We start from the raw sequence: 23,630 nt of genomic DNA on the forward strand, positions 1-23,630 counted from the left end.
GTGCAATTAACTACATTTGAGAACTCAAATGTTGCGTTCATCCATCAAAATAATGCATTGAAATATTAAATATCTAAAAATAATTTTAACATTTATACATATATTTAAAAAATTCTCATTTCAACTTAACCTCGCACCTTTTTTATATATAAATTACATAAATAAATAAATAAATTTTAAAAACCACGCGACGAAAGATTTGAAACTCAAAAGTCAAAACCTGGGGTCTTGAGCATTAACCTCCTACTAATAGCCCAACACACCCACATAACCTCGCACCTTTATTATAGAGGGTACCAACCTATCTAATTTGCTTTAAATTTCCATAATTACACTCTTAATTTCAGAATTATAAGTAAAAACAACATTTATCACCCCAACTCTTTTCCATAATAACTATGCGAGATATTTTCGTCGGTACTTTGATTAAATAAATCAAGGGGCAACATAGTCATTCCATTAACCAAATATAGGCCTAAATTTATTTATTTTTAAAATATAAATATGAAACTATAAAAATTGAAGTAGAAAATTTTCACATATTTCCAAATTCCAATCTCACACAAACAGAAATTGAAGTCTTGGTGATTTCACACCAGCACCTCTATAAAAGGCGGCTGCAGCGCTTCACATTATTCACCCTCCTCTCTCATCAATTCTCTCTTCATTTTGTCCCCTACAAAAAGAGAGGAAGTTAAAGTAATAAATTTGTATTAATTTTTAGAAAATTGAAGATGTATTCTCAATATAAAAGCAGCAGCAATGGCGGAATTGAGAGTGGTGTGAGAGAGAGGGAAGTGGCGGTGGCCAACAAGAGAAGTATGAGGGGATGCGACGTCGTTTTGAGGTTCTTGGCTCTGGCGCTCGGCTTCGCCGCCGCGGTGGTTTTCGGCGTCAATAAGGAGACCGAAATGGTGGCGGTGACTTTGGTCGCCTCGCTGCCGCCGGTCAATATTCCGGCCACCGCCAAATGGAACTACTTGTCGGCCTTTAAGTAAGTATATATTCACTCACTAATCTATACATGCAGATCCATATATATCGAATACGATTTGTGAGTAATTTTAGTTAAATTTATAAATTATATAAAAGATAGTATAAAAGTTCTGATTTATGATTACAAACTATATACATAGATATAAAGGTTTTTTTTTTTTTTTAAAAAGGAGAGATAGATATAAAAGTTAAAAGGCTGATTTGTGATTACAAATTACTCCCTCCGTCTTTATAAAATACATCAAATTAATTTATTATTTTTGTTTGTCCTCATCAAAATATTCAATTTAATTTTGGTAACTTTTCCACTTCGTAATAAATTGAGATTATTACTTCACTTGATTATTTTGTCATTTTGGACTGTTTTATTACAATTTACAAATGGTCTATTCCAAAAATAAAAATGCGTTTATCTCATAATATGTTGTAGGCTTCATCGCTCCATCACTTTTATTTTTTAAATTATTTTTATTTTTAATAAACATGTTTAATTATTTTTAATAGTTAATAACTGTGTTTAAAAGTAAGTAGTTATACCTAGTGGGTGGGAGGGAGTATAAAAGTTAAAGGGCTGATTTATGATTTTCTTTTTCTTTACGAGAAGTTGAAAAAAGAATTACTATATTTTAATATATATATATATATATAAATATATATTGTAAATTTGATAATTTTAATCACAATTGATGAAATAAAAGAGAATAAACTAATAGGTAAAATAATTCTTTTTTTTGGAAAAAACAAGGTAAACTAATTGTTAACGTAAACTATACACATCAGCTATTTATATGGTGGATTTTAACGTTCATGTTCGTAAATCTATAAAAATTTAAGTGTTAGCTTGGACTTATTCGGCAAAATATCGATTTTCGAACCCTATAATTTGTTTATATACCAATAAATTCAAAGAGCTCTATCATCACTAACCGGTAATCTTTTGTTCTTACGAAAAATTAATAAAATAAAATGTTTTTGAAACGGTTGATGAAGTTATATAGAATCTCGATCCTTTGATTTTTTAGGGCATCCCGAATCCTTAGATTAGTAGGTTAGGTTGGAGTTAAAGCTAATTAGTCATAGATAATGTAACACTATTTTTTTTTGATAAATTACATAAGTAAATAAAAAAAATTCAAAAACCGCGTGTCGCAGGACTCGAACCAAAGATCTCAGGTCTTGAACATTAATCTTATACCACTAGACCAATAAGTGATGAGTCTTGGACATTAACCTTCTACCATTAAACTAGCAAAGCAGCAACATTACTTGATTCTTTAGTTGAAGACTACTGATCAACATAATTAGGTATATATTAGTTCATACATCCTTTTGTTATTTATTATACTATTAAAGTTTTGCAATGACTTTTCGGGGAGAGTATTTTTTTTTTGAGGGGTATTCCGGGGAGAGTATTAATTGTGTTGGTTGCGCCTATATCCCACTCTAGTTAGATATCATTATTTATAAACATGGATTTCATTTTCAATATATGTATATTTAAATACTGTGAAAAAATATATATATAAAAATAATATATCGAGAGAGAGAGAGAGAGACTATGTCAAAATAGTCTTGACCACTTATTGATGTTCTATAAAACGACAGATCTAGAATTGATATGACAAAACAAATTAATGTTACAAGACCTCAATTTAGTTAGCAGTCAACAAGTCCACGGCCCAAAAACCATATTTCATGAATTTTCTATTAAACTACATTTCATATCATATTTTGTAAATAATGGAATTTTCAATGTTTTTCAGTATAGTTCGCTAATGTTACCTAAATTCTAACATACTAGTATAATACTATATTTAGAAATATATGTTAGCTTAATTCCTTTCCAAATATATATAGTAGTAGTGTAACTTTAACTTCAATATTTTTAATTGATTTTCATTGATCATTAGTATATACATAGTACCTATTAAATGATGGAAGCTGGCCAGTTGTACTGTTTTTATTTACTAAAACTAAATACTTTAAAGTAGATCATGAAAAAGTTGACTTAGCAATTTGCAACATAAACTTGTAATTGACTCATATGTTTGATTGAAAACATTTGCCCACATGTCATACACGATAATATTATTGTCAATCTCAATATCTATGTTTAATCAATAATTTTTAAGTTGAAAAAAAATTATGCATACTAATGATTAGCAACTTCATTATATCAACGAAATTAATGTGACTGATTTATTCTTTTTTTGATAAATTACACAAGTAAATAAAGAAATTTAATAACACGAACCTAAGATCTCAGACCTTGGCCATTAATCACTTACCGCTAGGCCAACACACTCATACAATGTGACTGATTGTTTTATTAAATCGTCTTGTTTTAGGTACTTTGTGGTGGCAAATGCTATAGCTTGTGGCTATGCAGCCATTTCATTAGTCCTAACCCTAGCAAATAGAAATGGTAGAAAGGGGATCACAACATTGGTCATCATCTTGGACCTGGTAATGGTGGCGCTCCTATTCTCCGCCCTCGGAGCCGCGGGCGCCATCGGCCTCATGGCCAAGCAGGGGAACTCGCACGTGCAATGGAATAAGGTGTGCGATTTGTTCGACAAATTCTGCGAGCGGGGGGCCGCCTCCATCGGCCTCTCCGGTGCGGCCGCGGTGGCATTCTTCGTATTGGTGGTGCTTGCTATCTTCAACCTCCACAAGAAACACTAGATAGGAATGGTGAATGCTTTGTTTTTGCGCCGTGAAATTAGGTTGCTTATCAACAGTTTTAAATTCATGTTCTTGTATAAATAAGGCGTTTGATTTTTATTTTTTTTAATTGAAAGGGTATGTTTAATTATTACTCCCTCCGTCCCACTCCAATAGGCTCACTTCTTTTGGGCACGAAGATTAAGAAAATTTACTTTTTAGTACAAAAGTAGTATGGTCCACACCAATTAAGTACATTTTTCTTACTTAAAATGAAAAATGAACCTATTGGAATGAGATTTTCCAAAAAAGAAAATGAACATATTGGAGTGAGATTTTCCAAAAAAGAAAACGAGCCTATTGGAGTGGGAGGGAGGGAGTAGTATATAGTTAGCTTTCTATAATTTTTTTTTTTTTATTTATAAGCCCAACACAAAAAATATGGATTCTCTTCAGCTGGGAAACTTTATTACTGGGCCCAATGTTCGCTTTCACGCAACATACCTCATAATTCACATTTAGAATTTTCAATTCGTAAAGAAACGAATTTGGAAATTTGACCCAATTTTGCCTTCACTTTCGAATTATTTGAATTGAAATATAGTCTTTCCCAAATATTACTTCCATCAATGGGTGATTTGTTCACGAGAGGACACCAAGCTATGCGAATTCCTAAGAATGATTTTATTCATAGCTCTCAATTTTTATAGCCACTGTTTAAAATAATAATTGAAAATTATCTTATATTTATCCTATATTTAGATATGGAGGATATTTAAATATGGATACTTACTTTTTATAGCCACTATCTATATAATACTCTTCTCGTCCCCGCTATCTTGAGGCTTTTTTTAGACACGAGAATCAAGAAAGTAGTGTTTTGTATGTAGGTGAAAAAATAAAAATGTAAATATAGGATAAAATTTTTGCCAAATAAAAAAATGTCTCAAAATAGATGGGATGCCAAAAAAAAATGTCTCAAAATAGGTGGAACAATAATTAGAAATTTACCTTATATTTTATTTTAGATTTAAATAAGGAGGTTACAAAGAAGCAATAAATAGAATCACCCATTCACATAAATATTCTTTCCTACCAACTTTTCCAAACTAGAGTAATTTCTATCCAATTGAACACAAAGTTAGCCATCAAAATCTTTCATTTATCCAAAATTCTCAAACAATTGATTTCATTCTCAAATGCAACATTATTCAAGAAATAATAATAATAATTAAAATAAAAAAGTCAACCCACGGCTCTTGATTCAAAAACAGCTTCATCTCAACCCTTTATATCAGTAGGATCAACGGTCCAGATCAATTGAAGCATAATTCTTCATGCACATCTCTCTCTTCAACATGCCCGCAGCAGAGATTCTAACTGCCGTCGTTGTCGAAAAGACTACCCGTAATGGAAAATCTTCTCTCACACGCATATTGTACGTATATAGGAGTAATATAGAGACATGCATAAGTAGAGAATACGCAGCCACCCGCCAAAATGCGCCAAAAATAAATTTTCATGATCAAAATGAGCCAAGGGGAAAAGGGGGAATCGGGGAATCGGAGAATTAAAGAAGAGGAATTGAAGGATTTGTTTGTGGGAATTATGGAGGGATACAACGATTCTGCAATCCTGCCATTATCGTACTTCTCCGCTCCACAAATCCCTAATAATGAAGAAAACAGCCAGAATTCGAGAAAGATGCAGAAAACTGAATCCGAAAGAAAGCAGAGTGAGCGCAGGAGAAGGGATCAAATGAGTGAGAAATTTTCTCTTCTTCAATCAATGGTGCCTTCCCTTCTCACGGCGCATAAGGTCATCTCTCTCTCTCTGTCTCTGAACGGATTTTGTTGAATTGGTAGCTGTGATTGTTGTTGTCAGCAAGTTTGATTAATGCTAATCGGATGAAAGGTTAATTGGGATCGAATTTGTGCTTTTCGATACTGTTTTGGGGCTAAATCAACTGAATCAGTGTGAATTCCGCTGACCTATTTTGCATACCGTTTTAGAAGATTATTGCTCGATTTTGTTTGGATTTCTGTTTGATGGCCTGTACTGATCGATTGTGTGTGTGTGTGAATATACATGATTCAAGCATTTCAAATTGACACAAATTGATGGAGTTTCTCACAAATTTTGGGACTGGATTATGTTTCTAGATTTGAACATATTATTCCATTTAAATCACATTGTGAAAGTGTTTCTAAAAACTGATTTCTCAATCTGGATTTGAACCGTGTGAAACGTTGCAGCCCAGCAAAGAAAGGATAGTAGACGATACACTGAACTACATCAAATACCTTCAAGAAGAGGCGGAGAGGTTGGAAGGTCTGAAGAAATTGCAGAGCAAACTGCAGAAGGTGGAGAGGCCTACTCTCTCAAAATGCACAAATCGCAACTCTGTCAACGTTGCCATCTCCGATTCTGCAGCGTTCCTCGCCATTCAGCTGCCCTCTAGGCGTGGCTCAGTGCTCGGCATACTGAGGGTTCTAGAGAGGCACCAGGCTGAAGTTATGGAGGCAAGGATCGATGTTAGTGACGAGAAGGTGATGACATTCACAGCCACAGTGAGGCTTGGAGGTGATGGAGGCAGCTCCATTGATATGATAAGGCAAGATATACTAACTTCACTAGATTTATCCTACTGATTTATTGATGTTGGATTTATTTAGAAAATTTTGGTTGCTAATTGATATGTGATGCATTTTTTGGGGAGGGGTTATAGATTATATATTGAGTTTTCTTGATTGGGATTGAGTTTCATATGTGAAGATATGACTGGATTGCTCTATTTCTATCCACATTAATTGTAGCTTGTGTATGCAGATCTCTCATTTTGCTAAATCTCATAGTTTTATTCATATGCATTCATACATATATGCATTTATTTGATAACATGTGTATGAAGCTGATTTCACATGTTTGTTTGAGAAGGAATCACTACTTCAATTCTTCTGCTTATGCTCCATACAAATCTTCCTCAGCTTCTCTGCTGCTTCACTTATCACATATTCATCTTCCTTTTTCATCTTCTCACTCAGCTCTGCAGCCTTCCGCCTCATCTCTTGCCCCGCTTTCTCAAAAACGACCTTCTTTATCGCGTTGGCAAACTCCTTGCTGCTGAAGGTCCCATTCCCTTCCCTTGCCACCTCCACAGCCACACCGGCCTCAACCATCAACCTAGCATTCAACGGCTGGTCGAGCTTGAAAGGTAGGCATATGATCGGCACACCAAAATACATGCTCTCGAGTGTAGAACTCCAACCACAGTGACTCACAAAAGCACCAGTACTCGGATGAGCTAGAATTCTATCCTGTGGTGCCCATCCTTGAACAACCCGGCCTCTCGCTCCCACCCTGTCGAGAAATCCCTTTGGCAGCGCCTCGTCTAGAGCAACTCTCTCCCCGTGAGGAGACCTCACAACCCATATGAAGTTCACCTTGGAGATCTCCAGCCCTTTAGCCACCTCTTGCATCTGATCCTTGGACAAGTAGTTCTCACTCCCAAAAGAGATGAATACAGTCGAAAACTGGCTCTTGCTGCTGAGCCATTGCAAGATACCCGAATCATCATCCTCACCCGTTGCACGTGGAACAAGTGGACCAACGGAGACGATATCTTTCTGCAGCAAGACAGATAAGTAGTCAATATACTTCCCTTCAAAACTTCTGCTTGTCTTTAGCATGACGATGTCTTGAGATAGCATGAGATGAGCATATCCACGATGTTGATCATCTTCGCTCATGACCTTCGACACGACTGCGTTTTCAGAGGGCTTTTCTTCGTAGTCTTGAAGATACAACGCATCATAAGGGAAAGGTGAGTTCATTCTCAGATGGTAGAAAAATGCATGCGATGCAGCTGCTCCTACTGCAAAATGAACGGCTGGAATGCCTAGGGACGAGGCGACTGTGGCTGCCCACGACTGAAATCTGTCGTAGATCACCATATCAGGTTTCAGGGAGGAAACTATGGCAGAGAAGCTGGATTTTGACTGGCCAAAGACCTCAAAAAGTTTGGGTATGAGATTTGGTGGTATATTTTTCGTTGTGTGGCACTCTGGAGGAAAATCGGGTGACGATGGCAAATGAAGCTCGACTAGATGGACTGAGGCGCCATCGGAGCTCGTTGCAAGAGCTTTTCTCACTGAAACGAGACTGACCGGTGTTGAACAGTAGTATATTTTGAAGTTTTTCTTTGATAGATGTTTGGCTAGTTCAAGATAGGGGGATACATGTCCATGACCCAACCATGGAAACATTAGAATGCTCAACCTAGTTTGATTTGCCTCCATTGATGGAATTCTCTGTCTGCAAACAACAATAGGGAACTGTTATACAAACTTTTTTTTTTTTTAATTTGTTACAACCAAAGAAAGGAAAAAACCCACTCACACTCTAGCTCCTAGGGTGACTCGAACCCCCGACCTATTGATTGGAGGGGAAGCGTCTTACCAACAGACTGCGCTTCATCGTCTACTGTTATACAAACTTTAAGACAACGAGAGATGCTGAAATACAAATTTTATAACAAAAAAAGTAGGTCTAAATAAAAATTCGTTGGGGGTGCTGATGCTCTCCCCAGCACCCCCTATGTCAGTCCATGGCTATGATTTGTGGTTGTCAACTTATGATAGGAAGAAATATGTAGCACAAATTGGAAAAGAAGATATTCCATGATCGCCTTCATAATGCAATGTAACTAAGTAATAGTTGCATCATCGTTTCAAGAAAACAACATCAAATGCAAATCGTGATTTATGAAATGAAATTAAATGATAAAATTAAAGAATAAATGGTTTGTGTCATTATAAGCCTAAAAAGGAGAGAATTTAGTACATGTACCTGAAGATATATATTTCTCTTCAACTTCTGTGCAAATTCTAAGTTAGCAAGGGCAGTTATTTATGCAATGGAAATGAGAGAGGTGAATGGCATAATTAACTAAAAGGATGGACAGATTATGGCATAATTAATTAAAAGGTGATTGGATTACAGATTATGGCATAAGTAGTGAAAAAGGTGATGGCATAATTAATTAAATGATTGTCGGATCACAGATTATTGCATAATTAAAAGGTGGATTACTATGGCATAATTACAGATTATGGGAATAGATATGGCATAATTAATTAAAGGACGAGAGACTGAGTACGAATCTCAATCCCCCTCTTAATTCAACTCAAAAACAACTTTAAAAAAGCTGTAATTTGGTTATAAATTAAATCTATTCAATTTATAGATATCGAGGCTCAAGTCATGAAATGGTGCCGCAGATATCCACATTGATTGAGTCAGTACCATATATTGAAAAGTCTCATCCAACTGACTCATATCTACTAGTTTGATTTTTATTTTTTTCATTTAATTTAAATTGTATCAACTTAAATATCACAATTACTTGAATTAAAATTGCATTAATTTAAATTATATAAACTTAAATTACATAAAATTTTAAAAAATAAAACATAGCTTCTGGTCCTACAGAAAAAATGAAGAAGAAAAAAAGAAGAATGAATGAAATAGAAAAACGAATGGTGAAAAAAGAAGAAGAAAGGGGCGTATAAATAGAAGGAAAAAAAAAAGATTTTTTTAAAACTAGCCGTTTCCAACCACTGCACACCTTTAAATTCAAAAAATTTCCTTTATTTATTTTATTTTATTTTGACGCGTGTAACGCACGGGCCCTACATTTCCACCGGATAAGTTGAGTCGGACTTGAGTCGCTTGCACCCCTACCTCGATCAACTCATCCTCAAATTGACTCAAGCCTTTTAAATGAGTCGATCGATGAGAGCACATGTGAGTGCTCTCAGAAAATTATTGGCAGCCTTAAAGTTAGCTTTGTATTTATTGATTAATTTGGAGGATCATTATCCGGCGTTTTATATACTATACATGAGATGAGATGATTTACACATGTGGTATTTATATTTTTAAAAAATAAAAATTATTGAACAATATTAATGAACATGCATTAACATATATAGTTGTAGATTTAGCAAAATGAAGCTCAACAATGCACATGGATGGAGTTTAAGGGTGTAAGGCTCACCTTGGGATAGAAATTCAACGATCAAAGACGACGACGATGGTGAGACAAAGAGAGATGAGAGAGATAGTGAATGAGAGTGAAATGTTATTGTTGTTAAATAATGGTTTTGGGTGGTGGTTGGGTTGGGGTGAGGTTCTTCATCCACAAGTTAGGTGAATAATTTTTATTTTTGTGACATGTGTCATATTGCATGCATGTAACCCCAAGCAAATTTTAGGTAGCAATTTACCAAAAAATAATCGTGGCAAATTTTAATTAATACTCCATTGTCTCATTAGTAGTGTCTTAAAGCATCCACATTGGAGTTACATGATAGCTTACTTTATGAGGGGGACCACATTATGTAAAGGGGCTGCATTGGGGTTACATGATAGCCTACGTGATTTTTATGTGTGAACACGCGCTTTACACTATTGGACAAATGGGCTACACGATAGAACGTGTAGCCCTCGTGTAAGTGAGGACTGCATCGGTTACACGATAGCAGCCTTACACGAGTAGGCCGCTATCATGTAACCGATGCGGATGCTCTTATTCTCTTTATGACACTATTCTCTCTCTCTCTCTCTTTATACCTAATATTTAAATAATTTCCACCAATCCATTTTATCGATTTTCTACACACTCCTTAATCCCCGTGTCTAAAAGAAATGAGACACTACTAATGGGACGGATGGTTATTAATTTTTTTTGATATTATTCGTAATTTTTTCTTTAGTTAATTTCCTTTTGAGTAATAATTGGTACAGTAAATTTCTAGGGCACAAAAATTGCTCTCCAATTAATTACAGCTCCCATATGTATATATTTTAATCCAAAAAATTTGTTCTTTCAAATCAAATGATCAGATTTGCTACGACTGAGTGATGATACTAAAAAGTGTGGAATGTTGTTTTAATTTATATAAATCTTCTATTATTAGGAGAATATATATTATATAGTATAAAATAATATTTTTATGTAACCCCACGCAAATTTCGGGAGCAATTTCTTATAGTCCCGGCCCTCCCAAAAAATAATCGTGGCAAATTTTGATTAATAACTGCTATGATTATTAAATTTTGTGACATATTCGTATTTTTTTTATAATCAAAATAATATGATTTTTTTTTTATTATTATCTGGAGAGCAATTTGTGCGCTATTAATTTAATCCAAAAAATTTGTTCTTTTAAATAAAATTATCGGATTTGCTACGATCGAGTGATGATACTAAAAGTGTGGTGCGACAAAAAAGAATTCTACGTCTTTCACCCCTCATTTCCATGCACTTTTTAAGGAGTAATAATGTTATCACAGAATGATAATAAATGAAGAAAAAATAAGAGAATTCTCTTTTATAAAAAATAAGAAAAAGGAAATTGCGAATTTAAAAGGAGAATTTTTTGTTATTCTTTTTTTTCTTGTAATAACTTTATTAACCATAGATAGCACAAACTGAAGGGATAAACATGACTACATGAGATAATTAAGTTCCAGACTTACTTCCAGTGTCCCACAATTTTATGTGTGTCGCTGTGTCCCATGTTTATATATATTACTTTAAAAATATTTTTTTTAAAAATAAAATTTATTATAACACTATGAATTATATTTATTTTTTATTTCAAAAAATTAAATTAAAATTTTTAAAAAGTATATACCATGACTTTAAATTTATCAACCTATTATTAGCTAATAAAAATGAAATTAAATGATAAAAAATAATTATATACCCTAGATGGATAGAATAAATCCTAGTTAATAATCACAAAATTAAATTAAAGTATACATAGTTGAAATTGAAGAAAAAAATGTATAAAAAATTAAATAAAATTGAATGTGAGACACAAAGTGGAATATAAAGTGTGGTACATTGAATCTCATTCCGATAAACATAGTCCTATTATTAGCAAATAAAAGACACAATACATTTATTAATAGGATGAATTCAAGATTAGTTTCCAACCAAAATTTTACAACTTAACATTCATATTATAATAACTCGAGTAACAATCCTATACTGTTGATATTATGACATTCAACAATTTTTTTTTTTTTTTCATGAATACTTGCAGCCGTTACCTTCGCTTTGACTCGAGACAAATCCTCCTCAGCTGCCTTGCAGCTTCACCTATCAACATCTCCTCTTCCCTCCTCATCCTCTCACTCAACTCCTTAGCCCTAACCCTCATCCCCTCCCCAATTTTCCCGCCAACCACCTCATTCACCGCATCGGCAAACGCGCCGCCCCCGAAATTCCCATCCCCGTCCCTCGCCACCTCCACCGCCACGCCCACCTCCACCATCAGCCTAGCGTTGAACGGCTGATCGACCTTCAACGGTAAGCCTATAACCGGCACGCCAAAATGTATGCTCTCCAGAGTCGAGCTCCATCCACAGTGACTCACAAAGGCGCCCGTGCTCGGGTGCCCTAATATCCTCTCCTGCGGGGCCCACTCCACGATCATCCCCCTCTCGAGAAGCCCCTCCGGCAGCTCCACCGCCGCCGCCGCCTCTCCTCTCGGACACCGCACCACCCATATGAAGTTGACGCCACAAATCTCCAACCCTTTTGCTATCTCGCGCATTTGATCATTAGACAAGTAGTTCTCACTCCCAAAGGAGATGAAAACGGTTGAAAACCGTTTCTTGCCGCTCAACCATTTCATGATCATTTTAGTTTGATCATCATCATCATCCTTCGTTGATGATGATGATGTAATGAGAGAGCCAACCGGGATTTGAATCCTCTTACACAAGAGAGATAAGTAGTCAATGTATTTACCTTCGAGAATTCTTGATGTCTTGATCAAGACGATTTCTCGAGATTGTTTGAAGAAGGCGAAAGCGTGTTCTTGTTCGTCTTCTTCGAGGATCTTGCCCACGATCGTGCGCTTGAAAGCCCTCTCCTCGTGGCCTCGAAGGTACATTGCGTCGTAGGGGAAGGGCGAGTTCTTGACCGTGTAGAGGTGGTGGTGGAATGAGTAGGTTGCGGCCGATGACACCGAGAAATAGACGGCCGGGATGCCTAGGGCGGAGGCCGTGGAGGCGGCCCACGGCTGGAAGCAGTCGTAGATGAGTAGGTCGGGTTTGAGGGAGGAGATGATGGCGTAGAAGTTTGATCTTGATCGATGGAAGGCCTCGTGGAGCTTCGGAATTAGGGTTGGGGGCGCGTTTTTGGTGGTGTGGAGCTCCGGTGGGAGGTCCAGGGTGGCCGGGAGGCGGAGCTCGATTAGACGGAGTGGGACACCAAGTGTGGGAGATGTTGCTAGGGTTTTTTTGATGGATGTGAGATTGATTAGGGTTGAGCAATAGTGGATTTGGAAGTTGTGGTTTGAGAGGTTTTTGGCTAGTTCAAGGTAGGGGTATATGTGTCCATGAGCTATCCATGGGAACATTAGAATGCTCAAACTAGTTTGATTTGTGTCCATTGATGGAAGTTTTGCAATCTTTTGTTCTTTTTTTTTCTCCAATTTCCTGAAATTAATAAACAAGAAAAGGGTTATGATTTGTGGTTATGGTGCTTCATTCTGTATAATAATTTGTTTTTGTTATTTATGAAAGGAAAATACAATGAAAAATGAAATGGGATCTCATATTCGTGAAACTAATAATTAAGCAGAAAAATGAGAGCTTTTATACCTGAACAGTCTATCTTCAACCTCTCTGCAAATGCAAGACACCAAGGGCAATAATTTATACAATGACAGAAGGTAAATGGCATTAAAACTTTATTGCGATTTTTTTACAATGGATTACACCAAATCTACCGTTTAAGGAAATTAATCCGTGCGTTACAATATGTGCCATGATTATAATTAATTGCTTATATCCTTTAAATTTATATAGTATATATGCATGTTGTCTGACTTGTCTCAAGTTGTTATGCTTATTGAAACAAGCAGAAGCAATGGACAAATAGGCACAAGAATTTTATTTAGTGAATTTCAATCACTAGTGTTTCTTTCTTGATTAATTTGCACGTAAAAAATATGAATTTAATTAATTTTTATAAACAGATAAGCCTAAACATAATTGATTACAAAAGATGGGTATTAATTTTATCAAATAATTAATAGTAAAACTTAAGTATAAATATAATTAAATATTAAAATAATGGTCTAGCGATAGGTGGTTAATTAATGCCCAAGACCTGGGGTACTAGGTATAAACATATGAATGTGTAATTAGCCAAAAATTGTCATTTCATTAACTTCTTCATCCAACTAAATATTGTTGATGTTAGAACAGTTAAAACGGCCCGAGCCTATTTTTTGGGCCAAATCAAATATGGCGCTGAGCCAGACACAAAATTGGGATAGCCCGTTGAGTCTGATAACTTAATTTTAATAATCTTAATTAGGCGAGATTGAACCCAATACCTTTTATAAATGAGCGTTTTTGAATACCTTAGTTTTGCCATTTCAACTAGCTAGGCTTCAAGAATATTACTTGATAGCAATTAAGTACATGTGTTGGTGAAGTTGTTTATATGCATATATGATGGCAGATTGTATTTTCTTTTAACCATATATGGAACAATATATATGAAATCTTTGCAACCAAAGTCCGTTAAAATGATGTTAGCACTTAGCATACAATTGATTAATTAATTCTGCAATTCTACTCTAAAATCAATCCCAACTTACAAACATGCATGGCAACATAAATTAATCTCATTGCAACAACAAAACAGCAAGCAAGTCCAACATTCTTGATCAATCAAATCAAACCCTAAACCACAAAACATACATTAATTCAAGATCATGCATCATGCCACCATCTTCTTGTTCTTGACACATATCTTCAAAAGCTGCCGAGCCACTTCACTCACCTCCTCTCCCTCCTTCTCCCTCATCACCTCACTCAACCCCCTCGCCCTACTCCTCAAACCCTCCTTCTCCACCACCATCACCTTCTCAATCGCCCTCCCAATCTCCTCCCCCACATACTCTCCATTCCCATCCCTCCCAACCTCCACACCCACACCGAGCTCCACCACCAACTGCGCATTCAACGGCTGCTCCACCTTCATCGCCATAGCCACCACCGGAACACCAAAATACAAGCTCTCCGTGATCGAGCTCCTCCCACAATGGCTCACGAAGCCACCAACGCTCGGATGCCCTAAAATCCTCGCCTGCGCCGCCCATCCCTCCACCACCAGCCCCCTCCCTTTAACCGCCTCACGAAACCCTACCGGCAGCTCCTCCTCAACCCTCCTCTCCCTCTCCTCAAAAGGAAACCTCACCACCCATAAAAAATTCACATCATCACAAAGAAGAAGCCCTTTTGCCACCTCTCCTATCTGCTCCTTGGATAAGAAGCATTCACTCCCAAAGGAGATGTATATGGTGGAGCCAACTTCTCTCTCATCCAGCCATTCAATGACCTTGAACTGATCATCGCGCTCTTCTGCATCATCAGAAGCAATCAACGCACCGGTGCAGACGATCTCCTTCTTGCATAAAGAAGAAAGATAGTTTACATACTTCTCTTCCACATATCTCGAGCTCTTCACCAATGCAATGTCTGTGGAAACTCTATAATTCCCAAAAGGGTAATCCTCATCGGCTTCTTTGATATTCGGCCTAACGGGGCTTCTCATGCGGGCTATCTCGGCCTCGGGCAGGCTGAGCGCCGGAAAAGGGAATCCGGCGGGGGAGCCGAATGTGTGGAGGTGGTGGAGGTAGGAGATGGAGGAGGCGCCGGAGGTGGAGAAGTAGACGCTGGGTATGCCCATGGAGGAGGCGAGCTTGGGGGCCCACGGCTGGAAGACGTCGAAGATGAGGAGGTCTGGGTTTAGGGTTTGGAGGATTTGGGAGAAGCTTGAGGTGGATTCTTGGAAGGATTTGATGAGGGTGGGGAGGAGGTGGGAGGGGAGGTTCTTGGTGGTGTGGAGGTGAGGGGGGAGCTCGGGGGGGGAGGGCATGTGAAGCTCGATTAGGTGAGGTTGTGCGGCGGCGGCGGCGGAGGTGATGGAGGTGAGGTTGACGGCGGTGGAGCAGAGGTAGGTGGTGAAGTGGGGGGTGGAGGAGAGGTGTTTGGAGAGCTGGAGGTATGGGAAGATGTGGCCGTGAGCTAACCATGGGAACATCAGGATTTTGAAGGTTTGTTGCTGCTGATGCTGCTTCTCTGCCGCCATGGCTGTGAATCGATGAAGCTCTCTCTGCTTTGTTGGGAAAGGTGGTGAGGAAAATTAGGGCATTGATTAATTTTAATTTGTGCCTCGGTAATATTTGTCTCTGCAAATGGGAGAAGGGAAATGGCATTAAAACTGGATTGCGAATTTCCACATTAAGCAAAATTTTATTTCCACAATTAAGGAAATAAATCCGTGCGTTACGAATGGGCGATTTGACTGAAGTGATTAATTATATACTTCATCCGTCCCTGAAATAAGTTTATCTTTTTCCTTTTTGGGACGTTTTCAAATAAGTTTATCTTTCTTTCTTTTTATTTTTGGACAAGTACCCCACCAATAATAATACTTTATTTATTCTTACTTTTCACTTTTCACCACTCTCAATACTAATTATAACACTTTTTCACATTTTCATCACTCCCAATACTAATTATAACATATTTTTCTCCACTATCAATACATTTTATCACTTTTCCTTAAAACTCGTGTCGTCCCCAAAGAGAAACTTATTTTGGGGACGGAGTGAGTATTTCCTCTAAAGAAAATTAATGTATTGTATTGGAAAAATTTATGCACGGTGACTTAAACTTCCAACTTAATAATTAATGTCTTAGTAACTTGCATTTCGTACGTTATCAAATTCTATTTTAATTTGATAACCTATATTAATCCATTTTCAGTCCATTTAGACATTCTCACAACAATGAGGCCCATCAACTTATACTTCATTTTTTTTTATGGTAGCAGATCACCTATAACACTTAGGAGGTGATTGGTATGATGGAATGGAGGTGGGAATGGAATGGTGATTCCTACCTCCATTCCATTCCTATGCTTGGTATAATTTTATTTTAGGAATCACCATTCTTAAAGGAATCACCATTCCTTTACATATAGGAATCATCATTCCTTTCCTCCGACATGGTATTACCCATTCCATTCCATTTCTAATTCACCTAAATTTAGGTATTGACAAAAATATCCTTATATAATTTGCACCCCCCACCCCACCCCACCCCTACTTACACCCCTCCCCCCACTCCACCCCACCCCCTCCACCCAAAAAAAATATTTTTTATTTTTTTTAAAAAATTTCTTGCCATCCCACCCCCCAACCCCCCACCCCCCATTTTTTTTTAAGTTTTCTCGTCACCCCCACACCTCACCCACCCCTCCCCCCCCCAATTTTTTTTATTTTTCTCCCCTCCCCACCTGCCACCCATCCTCCAACCTTTTATTTTTTTTTTAATTTTTCTCGACACCCCTTAACCAATCCAAAAAAAATTAACTTTTTTTTTTAGTTTTTCTTGCCACCCCCACCTTCAATTTTTTTTTTCTTTTTAAATTTATCTCCCCATCCACACAATTTTTTTTTTTAATTTACTCACCACCCCCACCCCACCCCAGCCACACCCACACCCATCCATCATAATGCAGAAATGCCACAAAGACACATGCCCCATTGGTATTGCAACTCAAGATCCAGTTCTTAGGGAAAAGTTTGCTGGTGAACCTGAACATGCAATAAAAAAATGGTAAATTTGGTATAAAATCATAATAAATTTCTAAGTTTTGGTATAAAATCATAATAAATGCCCCAATTTTTTTTTCGTCACCCCCACTCCACCCCCCCCCCCCCCCCCAATAATTTTTTTTTTATTATTTTTTTTGTCGAAAAATCATTTTTTTCCAAGCTTCATTAACTCGAGACGCATGGTTCGGTTTTATAATATGCATTGTTCTGTTTTGCAATATGTCATGTTTATCGACACAATATGCATGATATTTCTTGCCACCTCCACCTACCGACCCCACCCCACCCCCATCCCTAAACAAAAAAATGAACTATGCATATTGCAAAACAGAACAATGAATATTATAAAAAATTAAAAAAAAATTGGGGGAGGGGTGGGAGGTGGTGAGAAAAAAAATTGTTGGGGAGAGGAGTCGGTGGGGGGGGGGGGGCGAGAAAAATTTAAAAAAATTGTGAGTGTGGGTGTGGGGTGGCGAGAAAAAAAAATAAAAAAAAAATTCGGGGAGGGTGGGTGGGGGTGGCGAGAAAATAATAAAAAAATAAAAAAAATTGGGGATTGGGTTGGGTGGTAGTGGAGGTGGCAAGAAAAATTAAAAAAAAAATACTAGTAAATGTTAATTTAGTAAAACAAAATAATTTCATTCCATTCCTAGAATTTATTTTAGCTACCAATCATAGGAATGGAATCAAATAAGGAATTACAATTCCATTCCTTTTGTATTCCTTATGCATACCAAGCAAAGGAATCACCAAGGTTTGTCATTCCTTTCCCCCCTTCATTCCATTCCTACCTTCATTCCATTTCACCCTCATTCCATTCCATCATACCAATCACCTCCTTATATACTCGTATTACATGCGAGTATGACTATCATAAAACCATAGATCAAACTCCCCTTCGTAGAGAGAGAGAGAAACCGAAGAAGCGATCCCGTTAGGGTTTGGAGAGAGAGGGAAGATGGCGGAGGGGTGGGCCCCGCAGACCAAGATTTTGGCGAGGGACGAGAATGGAGATTCTAGAGGAGATGACGCGTGGCGGCGGCGATCCAAAGAGTTGTGGAGAGTGGGGAGGCGATGAGGACGGAGGAAGAGTGTGCGATCGTTGAGGCAGGCGAATTTGTGTCGAGCATATGATCTAGTTGGTGGAATGACGATTTTATAAATTTTATAAAAGTAAAGAAAAGTTAGTGTGTATTAATGTAGTGGTAATATTACAAATTTCAAGTATGAGTTTATTGTTATGCAAAATTTTAAAATATTTATTTCTCTCAAAAAAGAAATAAAGAGAACTTAGAGTGACTTTAAAATATTTATGGTCGTCCGAGCACAGCCTCACCACGTTTTTAACGAAATAATAAACGGTCGTTAAAATTAAATTTCGGTCGTTGGTGGCCGGACGACGAACAAAATGGCGACAACAGTTTTCGGTCCTTAAGAGTTTATTAACGACCGAATTTTCGGTAGTTAAAGCCACGTTTTCTTGTAGCGTTTGAGGTTTATTTAATTTCTGTATTGATCAATTCGTAGATTGCATGTGTTCAATAGGTTTTATGTTATTGGCACTTGTTATATGTAAATGTGTTAGTTCTTAAAAAATTAGTAGGATTATTAATAGTCCTATATAAAATTATTTATCTCAAATTTTGATGTCTATTATTTGTTTCGTTGTTAATTTTTAATTATTATTTTCACAATTTTAATTTTTTATAGTGTCCTACAGTTTTAAAATTATTAACTATGGTTCATAGATCTAATTAGGATTTATAATTATTTTGTGATTTTGATTAGTAATCCGTAATTGGACTTAATTTATCCATAATTAGATAATATATATAATTTCTTTTCTTTTTTGATAAATTATAGTATTAAATAAAGAAATTTAAAGGCCTAAATTTAAATTATGAGTGGTGAATATTTATTAGGATGCTCAAACAAATTATATTACAAGACAAGTTGTTAAGTGGGAGTAATTATAAAGTGATAAATGAGGATCTTTAATAATTATTATGTGATGAGGCATGGACATCACTGACAAATGCAACAAACATGGCAAGAAAATTTTCTTTTATGATAAAGAAATGGAGAACATGGTCCTCATTGATGGAAGAAGAATCCAAAGTTGATCTGTTATGTCGTCGAATCTTAGGCCTTGATTGATTAAAAAACATTATTTGAGATCTGCAATCTAAAATATACCTTCTTTATTTTATGTCTCATTAATTAAAGAAATGTGTAAAGACTTCACGTACATAGTTCATCAATAAATTTTACATTGATATACCTCAAAAGAAACAAAAAGAAAAAAATCTGTATAACTAAAAATCTCAAAACCTTTGATTGATCGTATTAGTTTGATAAATACTATACACTTGTGTGGTGATTTTTGATTTTTTTTTTCATTATTATACGAAGAATATCATGAAGCTTATATTAAATTTCAGCATCGAAAAATCCATATAGCCTATATGTTTGCTCGCTGAAAAGTTGTAGTATCCCTGATCCTACAATTAACTAATAGAATACTCAAAGTCTATATATAGCATATAAGCATAATCAAGATTAAATTTCGCATCCAATTTTTTTATAAATGTATCGGTAATTGTGTTGAACGTATTCAGGTTTCGAACTCCAAAAACCTCAAACGTTCAGTAAAATTATATATTGATATGTTCAACCGCATTACTGATCATATGTTCAATGTTTCTCCTTTTTTTGTATAAGCTCATTTTTGCTTTTATGATACACTTGAGATCCCAAAAATCATATGGGATTTTGGTTTAAAATAAATATACGTATATTTTTATTATATATTACTAGAATTATAATTAATAAATGATCAATAGGAATGATAAGCAGAGGATATATAGATGTCGACGATTTGAAAAATAATAATAATAATAATAATAATAATAATAATAATAATAATAATAATAATAATAATATCGGGCCATTTTATAAAAAACGCTGATAATTTGGGATATAAAACACTATTTATCCTAAAAAGTAATGTCTTGGTAACAACACAAGGCAGGCAGCCGGCTTATAAGAATACTATGCATTAATAAATTACTACTATAATTTTTCCTTGACTTATATACTAAACACTAATTAAACACAAGAACACAACCATTATATATCAAAACTTTGACCATATCATCAAATTCTCCTTCATAGGGGCGTGTGTGTGTGTGTGTGTGAGAGTGTGTGTGTTGATCAATGGAGGCAAAGGAAGCAAGTCTATCGATCTTAATGTTCCCATGGTTAGCCCACGGCCATGTCTTCCCCTACCTCGAGCTAGCCAACCATCTCTCCAACCTAAACTTCACCATCTTCTTCTGCTCCACTCCCATCATTCTCCAATCCCTCCCCGACCACCGCGACACCCCGATCACCCTCGTCCCCCTCCACCTCCCCTCCCCGCCGGATCTCCCGCCGGAGCTCCACACCACCAAGCACGCGCCGCCCCACCTCATACCGCGCCTCCGGGAGGCCCTCCACGCCTCGCAAGCCGCCTTCTCCGCCATCCTCGCCTCCCTCAGCCCCAGCATGCTCATCTTCGACTTCTTCCAGCCCTGGGCCGCCGATGCCGCCGCCGCCCTGAACATCCCCGCCGTCCACTTCGCCACCACCGGCGCCGCCGCCTACTCCTTCTACTACCACAACTTCACCAGAAAGGGCTCCCCCTTCCCCCACGACGCGATGTACCTCCGCCGCCACGAGTGGGCGGCGCTGCGGGCCACCACCTCCAATCTCAAAATGGGCAACTTAGAAAGCGGGATCCCCCACTTCAACCGCTCCCGCGACGTCGTTTTGATGAAGACGGCGCGGGCCGTCGAAGGGAAATACATGGATTACCTTTCTCAGTTGTGTAACAAGAAAATAGTCGCCGTGGGCCCACTTATTACAACCGCCGCCGACAATGGTGGACATGGTAAGAGAATTTTTGTGCAAAAAAACTAGTATTATTCAATCTCAAGTTTAGAAAATATAGCCTATGTCGAGAATTCTTGATGCAGATTCCGACATCATGAACTGGTTAAGCAAGAAAGAGAGATTCTCGACCATTTTCGTCTCATTTGGAAGCGAGAACTACCTGTCCAAGAATCAAATGGAAGAAATGGCGAAAGGTCTAGAAGCTTCGAATGCCAACTTCATATGGGTGGTGAGGTTTCCTCGAGGGGAGAGAGAGGAAGAAACCGAAGAAGCGCTGCCGTTAGGGTTTGCTGAGAGAGTTGGAGAGAGGGGGAAGATAGTGGAGGGGTGGGCCCCGCAGACCAAGATTTTGGCGCATGAGAATGTTTGTGGTTTTATTAGTCATTGTGGGATGAGTTCTATGATCGAGAGCTTGTATTTCGGGGTGCCTGTGATCGGCGTTCCGATCAAGCTCGATCAGCCGTTGAATTCGAGGCTGCTGACGGAGGCCGGCGTCTGCGTCGAGGTGGCGAGGGACGAGAACGGAGATTTTCGAGGAGATGATGTGGCGGCGGCGATCCGAAGAGTTGTGGAGAGTGGGGAGGGGATGAGGGCTGGGGCGGCGGAGATCAGGGAGGCGATGAGGACGGAGGAAGCGTGCGCGGTCAGTGAGGCCGCCGAGCATCTCAGGCGAATTTGTGTCGAGCGTATGATCTAGTTGGTGATAATTATTACATTTTCTCTCATATTTTATCAATTTTATTATCTTCTTTCTCCTACTTTATCACTTTTATACTTTATTAACTACACATTTAAAACACTAATCTACAATTTCTTAATTCCCGTGCCGAAACTAAACGTGTCAAGATTCGTGGGACGGAGGGAGTATTAGTCATATGTAAAATCCTGGAACAAGTACGTTCGATTATTCATGTGTTCCAATATTTTTCGTGTCCCACTTGAATCTATTATACGTATCGTTTAAATAAAGCATTTGTTTGTATATATAATATGGCCTTATTTAAGATTTATTAATCTCAAAAGGAGATTTATTAATTAATTAAAACTAACCACTTGTGCGCCGGCGGCCGGCCACCTCTTTCATTTATATAAGGGCATGGGGCCCAGCCGCATGGTACGCCGGCCACCTCTTCATTTATTAGGTTTATTTTAGATATCTTTATTTATTTTATTTATTTTTTGAAATACAAGACATGTATATTTGAGATAATATTCAATAAAAAAAATATTTTATATACTAAAAGAAAATTCTAGAATCAATGATCAAATATCCTAACTAAATAAGAGAAATTTTGGTGTCTCGACATTGCCCTTTTTTCTTCTCATGATTCTTTGTTAGGAGTAATACAATATTTTAGCACAAATTTTGTTCGAAATCCATTTTTCGTATAATCTTAAAAAAAATTATTTTTATCACAAATTTTGATATTTGTTCAATTTTTCCACAGTTTTTATTTTCCCTTAAATCAGAATCGACGTGGCGCTGATGTGGTTAGCTAGCTGGGACGCGCCATACTTGTTACTTTCCGGTGTATTAAATGCAGCGTTTCATAAAAAAATGAATATTTTTTAAACATTATGGGAAAAATGGATTTCGGACAATATTCTTGATATTACATGCAATTAACTCAAGAAAAAAAAACACAAATATTTTTTTGCAAAGTCTGCAACTTCCTCCCATTCCAAATTTTTAAAGAATATCAAACTCTGAAATACATTTTTCCCAACCTAAAATGATGTCAAATAGGTGGAGAAATGTCACAGCACACTGAAATTAGGCATATAGGAACTCATATGTTACAATTAAAACTAGAAATTCATCTTAAACATATGCAGCTTCTTGTCTGCTGTTTCTTCAAACAAATTAAAGCTACTCACCTCTACTTGACCCATAATTTGTTCATCTTCCCTCTTCAACAATTCACTCAATTCATTATAGATGATCATTTAAGGCCACATTAATTGAACTTTCAAGAATCAAGATTGAATTTTCTTTATAAACAATGCTGCTTGAGATAATCAAAACATGTACGTACAACACTGGAATCACATTCTCCAAGAGTTTTATTCGTCACCATTTAATGAGCATAAGCCTGGTATATATTGAAAAGTGATCAAATAAATTTTGTTAAGTGAGTAATTATAAAGTGACAAATCAGGATCTTTATTATGTGATGAGGAATCGTACGTCATGGTCCCATGGACATAACTGACAAATGCAACAAACAAATGGCAAGAAAATTAACATACATGTTATGATAAAGAAATGGAGAAAATGGCCCTCATTGATTAAAGAAGAATTCAAAGTTTATTTTGTTA

The 23,630-nt window shown here is 37.0% G+C and overlaps 6 protein-coding genes across 6 annotated transcripts; 3 read left to right on the forward strand and 3 right to left on the reverse strand.

The window, feature by feature from the left end:
• The first annotated feature begins 526 nt into the window (after positions 1 to 526).
• On the forward strand, positions 527 to 3,814 carry LOC130991658 (CASP-like protein 1E2). Its single transcript, XM_057915989.1, has 2 exons — positions 527 to 994; positions 3,345 to 3,814. Exons 1-2 carry the CDS (start codon positions 735 to 737, stop codon positions 3,679 to 3,681), a joined length of 597 nt encoding a protein of 198 aa, XP_057771972.1. The 5' UTR covers positions 527 to 734; the 3' UTR covers positions 3,682 to 3,814.
• Positions 3,815 to 4,354: 540 nt separating this feature from the next.
• LOC130991657 (transcription factor TT8-like) lies at positions 4,355 to 6,484 on the forward strand. Its single transcript, XM_057915988.1, has 2 exons — positions 4,355 to 5,478; positions 5,916 to 6,484. Exons 1-2 carry the CDS (start codon positions 5,182 to 5,184, stop codon positions 6,309 to 6,311), a joined length of 693 nt encoding a protein of 230 aa, XP_057771971.1. The 5' UTR covers positions 4,355 to 5,181; the 3' UTR covers positions 6,312 to 6,484.
• A 13-nt stretch (positions 6,485 to 6,497) lies between these two features.
• On the reverse strand, positions 6,498 to 9,822 carry LOC130991656 (beta-D-glucosyl crocetin beta-1,6-glucosyltransferase-like). Its single transcript, XM_057915986.1, has 2 exons — positions 9,719 to 9,822; positions 6,498 to 7,974 (listed from the first exon to the last, which is right to left on the reverse strand). The coding sequence occupies exon 2, from the start codon at positions 7,956 to 7,958 to the stop codon at positions 6,609 to 6,611; it is 1,350 nt and encodes a 449-aa protein (XP_057771969.1). The 5' UTR covers positions 7,959 to 7,974; positions 9,719 to 9,822; the 3' UTR covers positions 6,498 to 6,608.
• A 1,955-nt stretch (positions 9,823 to 11,777) lies between these two features.
• Positions 11,778 to 13,130, reverse strand: LOC130993054 (beta-D-glucosyl crocetin beta-1,6-glucosyltransferase-like). Its single transcript, XM_057917774.1, has one exon. The coding sequence runs from the start codon at positions 13,128 to 13,130 to the stop codon at positions 11,778 to 11,780; it is 1,353 nt and encodes a 450-aa protein (XP_057773757.1).
• Positions 13,131 to 14,470: 1,340 nt separating this feature from the next.
• Positions 14,471 to 15,817, reverse strand: LOC130993055 (UDP-glucosyltransferase 29-like). The gene has a single exon (XM_057917775.1). The coding sequence runs from the start codon at positions 15,794 to 15,796 to the stop codon at positions 14,471 to 14,473; it is 1,326 nt and encodes a 441-aa protein (XP_057773758.1). The 5' UTR covers positions 15,797 to 15,817.
• Positions 15,818 to 20,470: 4,653 nt separating this feature from the next.
• LOC130991659 (UDP-glucosyltransferase 29-like) lies at positions 20,471 to 22,069 on the forward strand. Its single transcript, XM_057915990.1, has 2 exons — positions 20,471 to 21,309; positions 21,395 to 22,069. The coding sequence occupies exons 1-2, from the start codon at positions 20,595 to 20,597 to the stop codon at positions 22,006 to 22,008; spliced, it is 1,329 nt and encodes a 442-aa protein (XP_057771973.1). The 5' UTR covers positions 20,471 to 20,594; the 3' UTR covers positions 22,009 to 22,069.
• Positions 22,070 to 23,630: the final 1,561 nt, after the last annotated feature.

The sequence above is a fragment of the Salvia miltiorrhiza genome, chromosome 7 (assembly GCF_028751815.1).
Source record: "Salvia miltiorrhiza cultivar Shanhuang (shh) chromosome 7, IMPLAD_Smil_shh, whole genome shotgun sequence".
Classification (NCBI taxonomy): Eukaryota; Viridiplantae; Streptophyta; class Magnoliopsida; order Lamiales; family Lamiaceae; genus Salvia; species Salvia miltiorrhiza.

Bases quoted from the DNA above. Each gene is read 5' to 3' on its own strand.
- LOC130991658 (XM_057915989.1), top strand. From the start codon at position 735: ATGTATTCTCAATATAAAAGCAGCAGCAATGGCGGAATTGAGAGTGGT. The intron at 995-3,344 runs GTAAGTATATAT...GTCTTGTTTTAG, and splicing joins AACTACTTGTCGGCCTTTAA to GTACTTTGTGGTGGCAAATG.
- LOC130993054 (XM_057917774.1), bottom strand. From the start codon at position 13,130: ATGGACACAAATCAAACTAGTTTGAGCATTCTAATGTTCCCATGGATA.
- LOC130991659 (XM_057915990.1), top strand. From the start codon at position 20,595: ATGGAGGCAAAGGAAGCAAGTCTATCGATCTTAATGTTCCCATGGTTA. The intron at 21,310-21,394 runs GTAAGAGAATTT...TTCTTGATGCAG, and splicing joins CGCCGACAATGGTGGACATG to ATTCCGACATCATGAACTGG.
- LOC130991657 (XM_057915988.1), top strand. From the start codon at position 5,182: ATGATCAAAATGAGCCAAGGGGAAAAGGGGGAATCGGGGAATCGGAGA. The intron at 5,479-5,915 runs GTCATCTCTCTC...GAAACGTTGCAG, and splicing joins CCCTTCTCACGGCGCATAAG to CCCAGCAAAGAAAGGATAGT.
- LOC130993055 (XM_057917775.1), bottom strand. From the start codon at position 15,796: ATGTTCCCATGGTTAGCTCACGGCCACATCTTCCCATACCTCCAGCTC.
- LOC130991656 (XM_057915986.1), bottom strand. From the start codon at position 7,958: ATGGAGGCAAATCAAACTAGGTTGAGCATTCTAATGTTTCCATGGTTG.